General features: G+C 39.5%; 4 protein-coding genes across 5 annotated transcripts; 3 read left to right on the forward strand and 1 right to left on the reverse strand.

Annotated features, from left to right (window-relative positions):
* The first annotated feature begins 1,225 nt into the window (after window positions 1-1,225).
* Window positions 1,226-3,528, forward strand: LOC128893114 (MYG1 exonuclease). 2 transcript variants are annotated; one of them, XM_054153927.1, is made up of 7 exons: window positions 1,226-1,333; window positions 1,436-1,580; window positions 1,795-1,890; window positions 2,006-2,239; window positions 2,304-2,505; window positions 2,903-3,075; window positions 3,157-3,524. In XM_054153927.1, the coding sequence occupies exons 2-7, from the start codon at window positions 1,468-1,470 to the stop codon at window positions 3,326-3,328; spliced, it is 990 nt and encodes a 329-aa protein (XP_054009902.1). In that variant the 5' UTR covers window positions 1,226-1,333; window positions 1,436-1,467; the 3' UTR covers window positions 3,329-3,524. The 2 variants fall into 2 exon arrangements, with proteins under 2 accessions (XP_054009902.1, XP_054009901.1); XM_054153926.1 differs by lacking the exon at window positions 1,226-1,333 and having other exon boundaries at window positions 1,375-1,580; window positions 3,157-3,528.
* Window positions 3,529-3,695: 167 nt separating this feature from the next.
* Window positions 3,696-5,277, reverse strand: LOC128893128 (cuticle protein 18.7-like). The gene is made up of 3 exons (XM_054153946.1): window positions 4,915-5,277; window positions 4,091-4,417; window positions 3,696-4,016 (listed from the first exon to the last, which is right to left on the reverse strand). Exons 1-3 carry the CDS (start codon window positions 4,924-4,926, stop codon window positions 3,819-3,821), a joined length of 537 nt encoding a protein of 178 aa, XP_054009921.1. The 5' UTR covers window positions 4,927-5,277; the 3' UTR covers window positions 3,696-3,818.
* Window positions 5,278-8,804: 3,527 nt separating this feature from the next.
* LOC128893000 (pupal cuticle protein-like) lies at window positions 8,805-9,604 on the forward strand. The gene is made up of 3 exons (XM_054153699.1): window positions 8,805-8,816; window positions 9,006-9,260; window positions 9,434-9,604. Exons 1-3 carry the CDS (start codon window positions 8,805-8,807, stop codon window positions 9,602-9,604), a joined length of 438 nt encoding a protein of 145 aa, XP_054009674.1.
* A 2,080-nt stretch (window positions 9,605-11,684) lies between these two features.
* Window positions 11,685-13,272, forward strand: LOC128893130 (collagen alpha-1(I) chain-like). Its single transcript, XM_054153948.1, has 3 exons — window positions 11,685-11,755; window positions 12,096-12,364; window positions 12,596-13,272. The coding sequence occupies exons 1-3, from the start codon at window positions 11,741-11,743 to the stop codon at window positions 12,792-12,794; spliced, it is 483 nt and encodes a 160-aa protein (XP_054009923.1). The 5' UTR covers window positions 11,685-11,740; the 3' UTR covers window positions 12,795-13,272.
* The last annotated feature ends 86 nt before the right edge of the window (window positions 13,273-13,358 follow it).

Genomic DNA, 13,358 nt, shown 5'->3' on the forward strand with positions numbered 1-13,358 from the left:
ATAATTATCCATAGTGGCGCCATCGGTGACGAAACGCCCAAGTTTGTTATGAAAATAGTTCCCACCGTTTCTATAAGATGGCGAAACCAATATATTTAATGTAGGGACCTACATATAGTCATAGGTTCAAGCAGTGTTACCAACCTAAGCCAGAGAATTTAGCATTAAGAGGCTTTCGTCGTTTTTGAATAAGAGACGCAGCAAAGAGAGGGTTTAGAGAAGTTCGTTAGCGTGGTTAGCGACGCGACACGTGCTCGTCTGATTAAGAGAAAATAAAGAAAAGAAAATCCAAAAAGCTGTGTTCTATATACGAGTACGAGATTACCTTCACCCGGCAAAAGTAATTGTTCCATAAAAGTTTAGGCGTAGAAATACGTTACATTAATATGTTTTTCTCTTTATTCTTCATATAAATGCATAATTGACGTGATTTTCAGCTTTATAACACTACCATACACTATTTCGTTACATTCTTTACATATTTATCTCGCTTTTTCATGTGTATGCATGTTCATAAGTTCAGATACGAACCTATAATCGCTACCTGCAATAGACGTAACATAAACGTACTTTTCATAGAAGTAGCTTGAACATAAATGAAGTAATTAATGTATAAAATAATAAAATGATAAGAGAATGTGTTAATTTATCATTTTAATGAATCTTTTTTTAATGCAGAGATAATTATCGACTTTTGTGGTGGACGCACTCTTCATCGTCGATAAGAAGATTTATGAAGACCGCCGATAAAGAAGAACTACCTGTTAACTCGATGTTATTCATTTGATTGTCTTTTGTGAAACATAATTTAATTTTGTTTGTCTTTCAAATATTTTAACACACTTTCTGTCAATCCATTAAGCAAGAGAGATCATTTAAAATAAATACCAGAAATTGTTATTCAATCAAAACTTTTATTTAGTCTACATTATAATATAATATAGGTAAACCTTCTCCATACTTTTTTAGTTGGTGGCGCCATCTTATAAAAACCAACGAAACTATATTCGCTACAAACTTGGGCGATTTGCCACCGATGGCGCCACTATTTTATAAATGGGCCTCATCTAGCGGAGACAGTGCGAACTAGCTTGGCTACAGACTTGGGCGTTTTGCCACCGATGGCGCCACTATTTGATAAATGGGCCTCATCTAGCGGAGACAGTGCGAACTAACTTGGCTACAGACTTGGGCGTTTTGCCACCGATGGCGCCACTAGTATTAAAAACAATATATATAGTAATAGTTCCTGTGTTAATGGGGCACGTGTATCATTAGGTCGTGGAGGAACGTAAATAAGTCATCGACATATCGTGAGATCGTGGACTTTTTGGTGAGAATACATTTAATTATTAATATGTTTGATGTTCCACTATGCTGAGGAGAATTTACGGAACAATTTTAACGCATCAATCAAACCTAATTGTTCTACCAGGGTTTCTAACCTCTACGCGGAATTTTCTTACAATGACTAAACTTGTGAAAATCGGAACGCACGATGGTTGCTTTCACTGCGATGAAGCACTAGCCTATTTTATGTTGAAAATCTTGCCTCAATACAAACATGCAATCGTTGTTAGGTAAGGTTTTATGTGATTACTAGACAGTGGCAGTACCATTGGTATGTTAGGTTTATATTTTTGGAGCAGAGTTTGTAGTGCTTTTGTAGGTTACTCATGATATAATTGATATACAATCCCTGTTACAAGAGTGCAATAAATTCAAACATTGCTCAAGCTGATAGAATATAAAGGAGTTTAGTAATCTTTCTAATCCATTGAAATTTATTTGTAGAACGCGTGATCCAACTATTTTGGATACTTGTGATATAGTAATTGATGTGGGTGGAGAATATAATCCTTCCAAGCATCGTTATGATCATCATATGAGGTATATTTAAACAACAACTAGAAGTTTTTTTATACAGCAAACTCGAGGAATTTAAATGAAGTATTTACTCTATTTTTGTAACCTAAATATATTCAGATAAATTCGATTATTTTAGAGATTTTAAAGAGTCTTTGAGTACAGTTATTAAGAAACCAGGTTACGATTCTCAAATAAAATTGAGTAGCGCCGGATTAATTTACTGTCACTTTGGTCATGAAATCATTAAGCAACTAGCTCCAGAAGCTAGCGAAATTGACGTCGAAAAAATATTTAAAAAAGTTTATGACACGTTCATTAAAGAAATCGATGGTATAGATAACGGAATTCCGATGTACGACGGCGAACCCGCGTAAGTTATCGATACGCATTAAGTTTTTCATAACAGATCCAATCTGACTCATATTCGATTTTAGGTATCGTATCGTAACCGATTTATCTGCCCGCGTACAATTTCTGAATCCTACATGGAATAGCGAAAACATCGACATTGACGAACAATTTTTAAAAGCGGTCGAATTAACTGGCGAAGAATTTAAGCAACATATAAATTATGCGAAAAATGTATGGTTACCAGCTAGGTCTATTGTAGAGGAATCTATTAATAAACGCTTCGAGGTAAACAAATCCTCGATGTATCTATCGCTTTAATTTGCAATTAATAATACCAAAATGTCCAATCAACGTGCTTCTTTGTGGCATTTACACTGATTTGAATATAATGACATAATGCTCCAATAGAGTGCAAGCATTACAATAACATACCTATTGTTAGGTATGTAAAAATGTATCATAGGCGGTTCTTTGGCATAGCATCATGCAAGAGTAATTTTATTTAATTTTTTAAGCGCAGAATATTTTACGATACGAAACTATTGGAAATAATTTTACAAAGAATCACGTGACTGCACAGACCACAAAGGACAAAAATGCTTGTTTAGTTTAAGTATAGTTTCGTAATTTTAGTATTACACATGCAAAGTGAAATGAAGTGTATAGCGATAAACGCTTACAGGTTGATCCGAGCGGAGAAATTATTGAATTGACGCAAAGCGTACCATGGTCTGAGCACCTGTTTGCGATAGAAAAAGAAATGAATCTGGAACCGAAATTGAAGTATTTGATTTTTAAAGACGATACATATAGAATCCGAGGTGTTCCTGTTGCACATGGTAGTTTCGTTTGCAGGTACACACAGCCTTCACAATTTGTTCGAATAATCTTTCTGCATAATCTTTCAAATTGTTAATAAGCGCTACTGTTTTATAGAATATTTTTACCAGAAGCTTGGGCAGGTCTGAGAGATGAGGAACTCGAACGTACTTGTGGAATTGAAGGGGCCATTTTTGTTCATTCGGTTCGATTTATCGGCGGACATAAGACGAGAGAAGGTGCGTTGATGATGGCGCGTAAAGCCATTGAAATAGGAAAATCCACTTAACGGAGAATCTAGTTAGGAGCAATTGTATCACTGAATTTTTACTATTTTTTGTCGACTAGTATAATATTATTTATACCTCGTCATTTATTCCACGTCGAATTACAATTTTCTGCTAGGACGCATTTAATACTACGAATACCATTTACAGTATTCTATAATGAATATTTTTTTAGTAAAAAATTGTCAGTGTGCGGAAATAAAATGAGCATATTTATTAAGGAATGAGTACAGAGGGAATAATGATTTATTATCAAAGTTCTAAATGGCACATTTATCCTGTCCCTTCTTCCAATCAGTAGTTGTACATGAATTACATTAATCACATTTTATTACAGCATTTTCGAACAAATGATTAAACTACGACGTTTTTCTTCTATTACCTTGCTTGAGTTATTCACATAATCGACAATATAATCGTGAATAATGACAAGTTGTAATACAATGTATTATTACATCTCGAAGGTTTTTCAGCAATTTTAGCAACCTGTCTTCAAAGTTTTCCAGCAGGTTTAGCAGCTTGTTGAGCGTGCGCTGCAAAATGCGCTGCTTTTGCTTCCGCGACCTCTGGAGTATCTATTACTCTACCATCGGGACCGAGAGGAGCACCGTATCCATATCTGTAGGCATAGGGAATGGAGGAGTACGCCAGAGCACCATATGGATACATTCCTAATTTTTTTGCTGCTTCCTACGACAAAAAAGAAGCAACCCTACTAATTAATAAAATGTCGAATGGCAAAAAGATTAGTTCTCCGTAATTACCAGAGCGTGAGCGGCAAGATGAGCAGCCTTCGCTTCCGCAACCTCAGGTGTATCGATGACTCGGCCATCGGCGCCAATGGGTGCGCCATAGGTAATTGGAGACCCATAAATGCGGGTCAGGATTGGCACGTGTGCATATCCGAGCGTGTTTCTGGCAGCTTCGTATGCCTGCGTGGCGAGATGCGTTGCTTTCGCTTGTGCTACCTCTGGTGTATCCGAAACTCGTCCATCGTAGGCCAGGGGAATCCCAAGATAGCTGTAGGACACCACTGGCGCCAGATATCCTGCTTCAGCCATCGCCAAACCGCAGAACACTGTGAAGATGACCTGTAACATGCGAGAATGGTTTCTTTATCTCGAATTGGGTTACACTTAAAGCATAGAAGAGTAACTTTAAGAGTTGTCGGCTTGATTCGATGCAGGAGAGGTATTGTAGAACTGCACAAGAATGGTGAGGAGAATGCCCACGTTGGAAAAGAAACGCGTGGTTTTGGTATGTCAATGACATTAAACGTTAATAAAATGACCATGGACCTCGTTTGCGATTACAAAATATTGATTTGCGTAGTTTTTTTTAGGAGGTAGATCTATGTTCGTCTAGAGGAAAGGTGTAGTATAATCGTAGTACAATGAACACGGACGGGTTCGATTAAAAATGATTTCTGTCCACCCTATAAAAAAAAAAAAACATATGGAATTGAGTAACTTCCTCCTTTTCGAAGTCGGTTACAAACAACCAAATTTGATGCAGTTTGAGTATCACACTTACAACATTCGATTAGTTAAATTAATGATAAAGTTAATGGTATAATTGAATTACTTACAAGGGATTTCATAGTTAATCGTGTCCTAAGAGCGCTGCTGGGTGATTAATCAGTACTCGCCCCCAAAGTATCAGCGATGATGTCGTACCCTGTCCAAGCACGGTTCTCCTTTTATATATGTGAATCTGGTAGGGAGTCGTCGACCCGTAGGAGGGGACCACACCCTGAAGCGACTGCTGCACCTGAGGTGCTGACATTGACATTACGTTCATGAGACCCTGTCGTTCCTCGTCACGGGACTCGTCTCTCAAAGGGACTCTCCTTTGTCGAGGTCAGGTGCATGACCGTCGGCGACTGGGCTTCCTCGTCGACCCTCTTTCACCACGATCCATGAAAAACCTGGACAATCCGAGAATGGTTCGAGACGGGCAAAAACCACCCTCGAAATGGACATTTGATTGCGGAAGGTCGTAGACAATGCCAGCAACTTTTTATTTCTTCATTTATCATACATTATGCATTCGATATTACCACATTGTCAATGTCATGATTTTTGTGGCATTTTCTAAATGATTTCCAGGACGGGAAACCCTGAAATTTCACATTACCATAGTCTTCCGATTGTTATAAAAATACTCAGGAATATTTCATTGAAATGAATCTGTTTCGTGCGTTATTTTATCAACGATTTTTTCAATGATTTATTGAAAGTCACATCATCCTTCTTTTTACAACAGAGTACTAAATCATCTTCGCCAGTCTCGGCAATTCCACACTCGTGTAATTTAATTTATACTGTTTATCACGTTCTTCGACAAACCAACACCCCGAGAATGAAGAATAATTCCCTCAGCAATGTACTTAGTCATCACGTAATCACGTACTTAGCGACTCGTCGACGCGTTAGTTACTGCGATCGCAATATTAAAAAATACGCGAACGATCGGAAATTGTAATGTCGTTGCAAAGTAATATCTCAATCGTTCCACGAAAACGACCTCGACGGATTCCGAGAGATACCACGGATCCAGGGAAAGAACAGGACCGAAATGCTATTAAAGCGAACGAGCCACAGGGAGAAAAAGAGGAGAACGTTGGCACATTGATCCAGATGAAGGTCGCCCCGTTTCCTTGGAATAATCACTAGCATCTGAATGATCGAAAGGGATCGTTTGTTCCACGTTTAACCTCAGTACACTTTAAAAAAACGAGTGATGGGAGACAAGACTCAATATTTATTACCTTCCCTTTCACAGAATGTGAGATATACGTCAGAAGAAACCTTGCAGTAAGTCACACAAGAGTCGCGGCGACGAGAGGTCCTTAAGAATTTCGAATACACGAATTCCTGAATAGAAAAAACGCAGCACTATTGCGCGAATCGCGTGAAACTGGGCGACAAACAATCCCATTTTGCACAACAAGGATCTCTCCAACGGAACACTGGAGACACCGATAAGCGTCACGCATGTACGCCTCTGACCACGCATGTAAGTTCTCCCTTTGCACGCAATCACGTTTCTCGATATTTTGAGTGATAGAATCCCAACCGATTACAAAACTCGGCAGTCGCTGGGCAAATCGGTGTTAAGTCGCGCAGAAAAACCTCACAATTTTACCGTTTCGCCAGAGATACCAACTGATTATCAACTCTTTTTTAAGTGATGAAATGCGTTTTACATTTTCGTTTCAACATTCACGCGTAAAATAGTTTATTGTTTTTCCACTGACATTTTCAATCAAAATTGCTATAAATACTTTGTAGAAACACTTCTACTCGGATAAGTAAAACGCGTCACGCGGCGGTTGGATCGCGTGGGCGGCTAATAATCTTCAGATTGGGCGATAGGACGCCCAACGAAAGCCCTTTTCACGGAATTCCAAGTAATCTCGACACGTCCGACGGAACGTTGTCTTAAACGTTGGTTATCTCTGGCGCGGCCAACGTGGATGGTTAAAGACGGTTGTAAACGATCATCGAGCTGCTATTAATTGGCACCGTGTCTTTCGCTGCGTGGGCAGCAATGCCATTCTAGAGGATAGAAAAAGACACCGTTAAAAATAACAGGTCGTTAAGGAGATTTTAATGATTCCACGCTGATTGGAATAGCATGACGAAAGCAAAGAACGATGCTATTATGCTAATTAGCGATGAAGATAACTTGGAATTTTACATTTCCTTTATTAAATCATCGATCATTCGGTTATGTCATTTTATTCATGTTGTTTTATCAACATCGAAGATGAACCCATATTGCTCCGAGATTCTTTCTAGATAAATTTCCCTCGCCAAGTGATTTTGGTCGCGACAACTTCCTCCTTCCTCGTTCGGGATCATTCTCGAATATTATGGGACGATTAGGTGTGTCGCTAATCCGGTAGGCACTGCCCCGGACGAGGCCAGGGACGGTTGTCGACAGGGAATGCCTATTGTATGTACCGGTCATCGACATTTACTCGATTATTTACAGTGTTGTGTAGCAGAGTAACGGATGTCATGAGATTTCTTTTGATCTTATTCCAAAGCCACCTAAGACAACGCTCCTTTACAGCTTCCTCCGAGCCCAGAAATCACCACGACGTTTGCACCAAGAGTTGTTCACCATTGGACATTTTTCTCAACCTTAAAATTTGAAGGAATAAATTGAAGTAACAAAAAACGCTATTGTTGTTTATTATATCCAGTTCGTGATGGTTGCGTCTGAATCATCATGAATTGATTACTTAAGCCGTTACCAGAAATTCCGTCACGGTTACTGAAATTTCACTGAATTCTTTAGTTTTGTGGCATTCATGCGTGAAATGTTCGATTTATCAAAATTACTCAACATTTCGACAATCGATTGCCACTTTTTTGCGATGAGAAATACTAAATCTTCTATAGGATTATAATTATAATTGTTATATCACAGTATTGAGACCTGAAAAAATTAAAAATACTTCTGTTTTCGCGATGTACTGTATGGCATATATGTTTATTGGTGTATCCAGGCCTCGAATTGCACTGGGAAATTATTACGCCGTAATGAACTTGTCCCAATTAGGCGGTTGGTGCTCGTTAGAAATGATTGTTTAGGCGCAGGGTGTCATTGTTCGCGGCGTTTCGCAAAATGTAATTGCCTCCAAAGCTTATTAAGAACTCGGGCGTAGCAATACGTGACGGAATCTCTTGGAATTTGCATCGAAGACAGCGTTCGAGGATCATTGGAACCATTACCATATGCGAAGCGTGTGAAATAATGACTCGAATGATTTCTGTTTGATTGAAACTGGGTTGCAGCCCTTAAAGGGCTTTATATAATAATAGGATACACCGAAGGAAGGTTAAATTTAATGAATTGCGTGAATTTTGTATACGTTATGAATCACTAGAATTAATAAAAATAATAGATTTAAAAATTCAAATCTTTCATTATGTTATTTTCCAGCTGTGTGAAAATTCGCCTTGCAGAGATCAAGATTCGAACCTAATCAGCCTCAGTGTCAAAAGTTTCGATCGTTTTTTGCTCAATTTGAACAATCGTGCGATTACAATGGTCGCGTTTCCATCATTGACGCAACGCGATCATTTCGCCTAAGTCTGTTCGTTTCTTTCACTATTTACCTGTCTCTCTTTCTCGGGATAGTAATATCGGTTTGCCTCCCTTCTTGATCGAGCTTCTCTCATTCTCTTTCTATGATATTTACCTATCCATCTATCTCCCTCTACCCCCTGATTTCTGCATTGCCAAATAGAAATGTCTCCCCCCCCACCTGTCTACCTGGTTGGTGCTTATTATGTGAAAATCAAGCGGAACGCGTGCGTGTGCGTGTAAATATTTCACGTACACCGATCTGCCGACTGCTTACCGTCGGCAAAGTGGGCGCTTGTATTGTTCCACGACTATATAAGGTGTACTCGGCCCATTCGACCAGCAGAAAACCATCAGCTCGTGGATCCTATAGCGAACATGAGATTCCTTGTGAGTAACGATACGGTTATTGTCGTGCATCTATTCGATTAGATACGTCTCTTCTCGTGGTGTACTTGGAGGGTTGAGGTTTCGTAGTTGACGTTATAGTTTTGTTTTTAGTTTCGTTGTAGTGATGTCACTTTTCGTGTCACTTGTTGGAAGCTGTTCCTATCAGCATTTTCTCTTTCAACTTTCCAGCTTCTTTTCTCGTGCCTCGTCTTCTCGGCAACGGCCCGGCCAGGCTACGCGCCATATCCCGCTTATGGCGTGGCGTACCATGGCCCACCAGCCCCTTTGGCTCACGATGGAAGGGTGATAGACACCCCTGAAGTGGCCCACGCCAAGGCTGCGCACCTAGCTGCCCATGCTGCAGAGGCTGCCAAGGCTAGTCCTCTCGGCTACTCTGGTGATTACTCTGAAGATTATGGTGCATCCTACGGTGCCCCAGTGCAGGTAGGTTTCCGCTTATACGATCCATAGAATTGTTAAATCTGAGCTAGTAAAATACACCGTCAAGATTACTCGTTAAAGCTCAAGAAATCCCATACTACTACTTCCATACGAATTATGCCAAGTCAAAATATAATTTTAATGATTGTAGACGCTTGTTAATTTGTAATTTTTAGATGCAGAGCGCATACCATGGACCACCAGCCCCCTTGGCTCACGACGGACGAGTGCTCGACACCCCTGAAGTTGCTCACGCAAAGGCGGCGCACTTGGCCGCGCACGCCGAGCAGGTTTCGAAACTAGCTCACCTGTCCTACGCCGAGCCCTACCCGCAGCCTCATTGGTGACGACCAGGAGAGTAGATGGATCATTGGACGAGACCGACTCTACCACCAGAAACTATTGATGATTGAATTGCAGTTCTAGAGTCGACGATTTTGTACCATGTATTTTAGGATAATTTTTGTTAATTCTCTTGGTTCTGGATCGGTTCTGTACTTGTGTAACATTGTGGAAGACGCGAGGCTCGAGAAATTTATTTTATTAATAGTTATTATATAGTTATTGGATTACTGGGAACGGCGACGTGTTTGTTACGGTTTGATATTAAAGTGATTGCAATTATTTAACGACCTTTCGATGATTTTATTTATCCTTGACGAGTTCCTTCTTTTCCTACATACTTTTATATGCTGTATAATGAATAATATTCTAGAATCACAAACGTTAAGTTTTATTAGTTTAGGCTCTGTAAAGTAGGAAACTATTATTGTTTATTCTTATGTCATTCACACGTCCTGTGATACATTAGTGACAAATGCTCTGTCTTTTTCAAATGCTCTGTCCTTCTCAGTCGCCATTTTCACCCACCCATGTTGCCGTGCTGTCACGCGGTGACACAAGTGGTGCATTCAACTTTTTTTTTTTAAATAACAAACGTTGCGACAGTTATCCTGGTTCAAAGACCACCTCGTGCATTGTTCGCGTGCTGATCTGAACGGGACCGAGCTTGTCGCCAACGCTTCGATAACGAAACAGGAGTTGTCAGGAATGAGATTCTAGCACTGGTTGCTTGCTTTTCTTATACCTACTCGCCTCTCGATCGATACCTAAATATTCTAATACTAAAAATGGTCTTAGGGATCATTGCACTTTGATTTTTTTTATCTCGATCTTGACATGTGATTTTTCTATTTTTAAGTTCCTTTGTTCCAATAATCAAAAATTGTAATATTATGTATTCGAGAAATTTTATACGAATTTCCTTGCGTCAGCTGTTTTATTACGTTAGCGTAACATCGATTTATCGCTTGATTGATCACAACTGTTCGAGCATTATTCCATTGCATCAAGGTCGATGTCACGAATAACTTCTTGGATTAGTATTTCACGCTCCTGGAATGCATATATAAAATTTATTGTATTTTCAAGGAATGATGATAAAATCCATAAATAAAAGTACTACATATCCAATTTAATTATAGAATTACATTCACGAGCAAAGTTACATAATTTATTTCTAATTGTGGTAAATAATCTGCTATAAAAAATAAAACTGATCAAACTATGTCTACAAAGTTTCCTTCAACTCAAGTCTATGAGAAACATGTCCTGTGCAGTCGCCGTAAATCAAATCATCGGCGAGCCTTTCTATGCAAGCGTTGAAGTCTCCGCGCCAGTCGTCGCTTCTCATTAGAATTCCACTAATATAATCCATCGCTCAAGCCTGTAGCTAATTTACATTGACTACTATCACTTAAATTAACTCTATATTTGCATTTTTTTCTCGACTTATCTCAAATGGAAGCCTTCTTATGTTAACAATGATTTGACCCTTACATTTAAGTACCGACGAAACACCATTTAAAAAATGATACTCAAATGCAAAAGTAAAATACTACGAGTGTCTTCACTATAAGAAGACTACTTTCTATATTTATAAAATATAATTTGTATAAAATTACGTTCCACTAATTTGTTTTATTGTTTATATGAAGCGTCGCGTCACATGTGACTTGAGAGTTCTAGGGAAAAATAGTTTAGCCACGCCCTCGTAGTGCAAAGGGTTAAATAAAATTGTTTAATGCATTAAAAAAATATAAATAAAATTAATTTGAATAGTTGAATATACACTAAGGTTCCCACCAGTTGTAGAGATCTGACCACGCTAAATACCGAGGAATTGAATCCGCGATGACGTGCGTGTCGCATAGCTCTGCTGGGAGGTGAGTTTTATTCTTGACGAGGTTACGGGACACGATGTCATTGTTAATGCTTGGTAAATGTTACGGGGCACGGCAGCCAGCCTTAAGGAGAGCATTTTCCTGGGTGTGGTTATACCCCGTTGTCGAGGCTGCCTTACAAGGGGTGGGGCACTTGCCAGAACCCCTATAAATTGAACGATCCACGATTGTGGAAGCCATAATGCGGATCTAAACCTCTAACAATAGTCGCTGGATCGACGTACCAAGAGGTTCGACAAGATGATGCAGTACCTCGTGAGTACATTGTGTCTTCCTTATATTTCGTCTTTGCTTGCAAAACTTTTTTTACGTTTCTATATTTCCATATCAATTTTTCATTATAAATACATGTATACATGCGTGAAGTTTATTCATGTAGATATTCATAATGGAACATTTATTTGGAAATATTAAGTTTACCATTTAATTTAGACAAATGTGTTTTTTACACTATCTTTTCATCTCTGTAATAGTCTTCTCTTTAAAATAATAAAATGATTAATGTCAGAGAGATAGTTGAAACAATCTTGACTAAACAATCTATAATCGTTCACATCAAGTGACAATATTTACAGCAATTTTCATTTATTTCCAGGTTCTTCTTTCGGCAATTCTGAACGTAGTTTTTTGTGCGCCGCAATGGTACGGAGGTGGGCATCCTGGAGCCTATGGTGGCCACGCGGCGCCTGCACCACTGGGACCTGATGGAAGAGTGGTCGACACGCCGGAAGTGGCGCAATTAAAGGCAGCGCATTTGGCAGCTCTAGCTGACGCCAATGCCAGAGCACCCAAGGGTCTGGGCCCTGCTGGTCCTTACTCCGGACCTGCTGGTCCCTACGCACCTTCAAACTACGCGCAGTACAGGTTTCACACATTCTTTCATACCATAGAAATTTCTATCAAGTAATCAGTAACGTCAACTTATATCGGTTCATTTATAACGTTTATTTGTGCATTAGGAAATATTGCATTGTGCGTAATTAAGCTTCTAATTTTCATTTGTTTCATTATGAGATATTTCATTCTCAAATATTATTTCTCCGTGTCATTATTCTTTACATCTATCTCTCCATAACTTTTATTTCTGTATCACAGTGGACCACCAGCACCTCTGGGACCGGATGGTCGAGTGGTAGACACTGCGGAAGTGCAACAAGCCAAGGCCGTCCATTTCTCCCTGTACAACGCAGAAGCTCAACGAGCGCCAACGGCTCCAGCTGGTCCACCACCACCTCCTCATAACCCTTCGTGGAACCCTGCGGGTGGCTACAACCCTTCCAATCCATGGGGTTAGGCAAACAATTGGAGTAATTGCAACGCATCGATCATGAAAACCACGAACGACGTAACAAAACAGGTTTCATTCCTTCATTCCGAACGATGCTTTGAAAGGATCTATGATCTCGACATCCTTTCCACGCATCGTGTTCGATCTACCTCTGAATGCCAAGTCTGCCAAAAAATCGACGCAACGATTCCTCTATTCCTTCACCCTCCAAAATCGACGCGTCGATTTTTCTCTTCCCTTTCTCTTCGAAATGGAAATGATAATATGCATTGGAAAATTAACATGATTTTCCAATTTCCTTTATCTACCTCCATTTCAAAGCTTCGCTATTCTTTCGAACATGTTTTCCTCCCATGCGATTGCTCGGCTGTGATTTGCAATCGCGTTCCAACTACCTCCTCTCGGGTTTGAACTCTGTCCCACGGATTGCTTGTCTTCGACACGCTATTTTCTTTAGAAAAATATACTTTCATTTCGAAATCGATGTTCCCAACTTTCTTACCATTTTGGAGTACATCCTTTAATTTTAATAATGAACAAGTTTGTTTATTTAATCTTTCTGGAATAGCA

Source organism: Hylaeus anthracinus, unplaced genomic scaffold (assembly GCF_026225885.1).
Source record: "Hylaeus anthracinus isolate JK02 unplaced genomic scaffold, UHH_iyHylAnth1.0_haploid 2, whole genome shotgun sequence".
In the NCBI taxonomy this organism is placed as follows: domain Eukaryota; kingdom Metazoa; phylum Arthropoda; class Insecta; order Hymenoptera; family Colletidae; genus Hylaeus; species Hylaeus anthracinus.

Coding starts and splice junctions, on each gene's coding strand:
- LOC128893114 (XM_054153926.1), top strand. CDS start 1,375: ATGCTGAGGAGAATTTACGGAACAATTTTAACGCATCAATCAAACCTA. Junction 1,581..1,794: donor AAACATGCAATCGTTGTTAG/GTAAGGTTTTAT, acceptor ATTTATTTGTAG/AACGCGTGATCCAACTATTT. Junction 2,506..2,902: donor CTATTAATAAACGCTTCGAG/GTAAACAAATCC, acceptor AAACGCTTACAG/GTTGATCCGAGCGGAGAAAT.
- LOC128893000 (XM_054153699.1), top strand. Junction 9,261..9,433: donor CCTACGGTGCCCCAGTGCAG/GTAGGTTTCCGC, acceptor TGTAATTTTTAG/ATGCAGAGCGCATACCATGG.
- LOC128893128 (XM_054153946.1), bottom strand. Junction 4,017..4,090: donor ATCTTGCCGCTCACGCTCTG/GTAATTACGGAG, acceptor TTTTTGTCGTAG/GAAGCAGCAAAAAAATTAGG.
- LOC128893130 (XM_054153948.1), top strand. Junction 12,365..12,595: donor TCAAACTACGCGCAGTACAG/GTTTCACACATT, acceptor TCTGTATCACAG/TGGACCACCAGCACCTCTGG.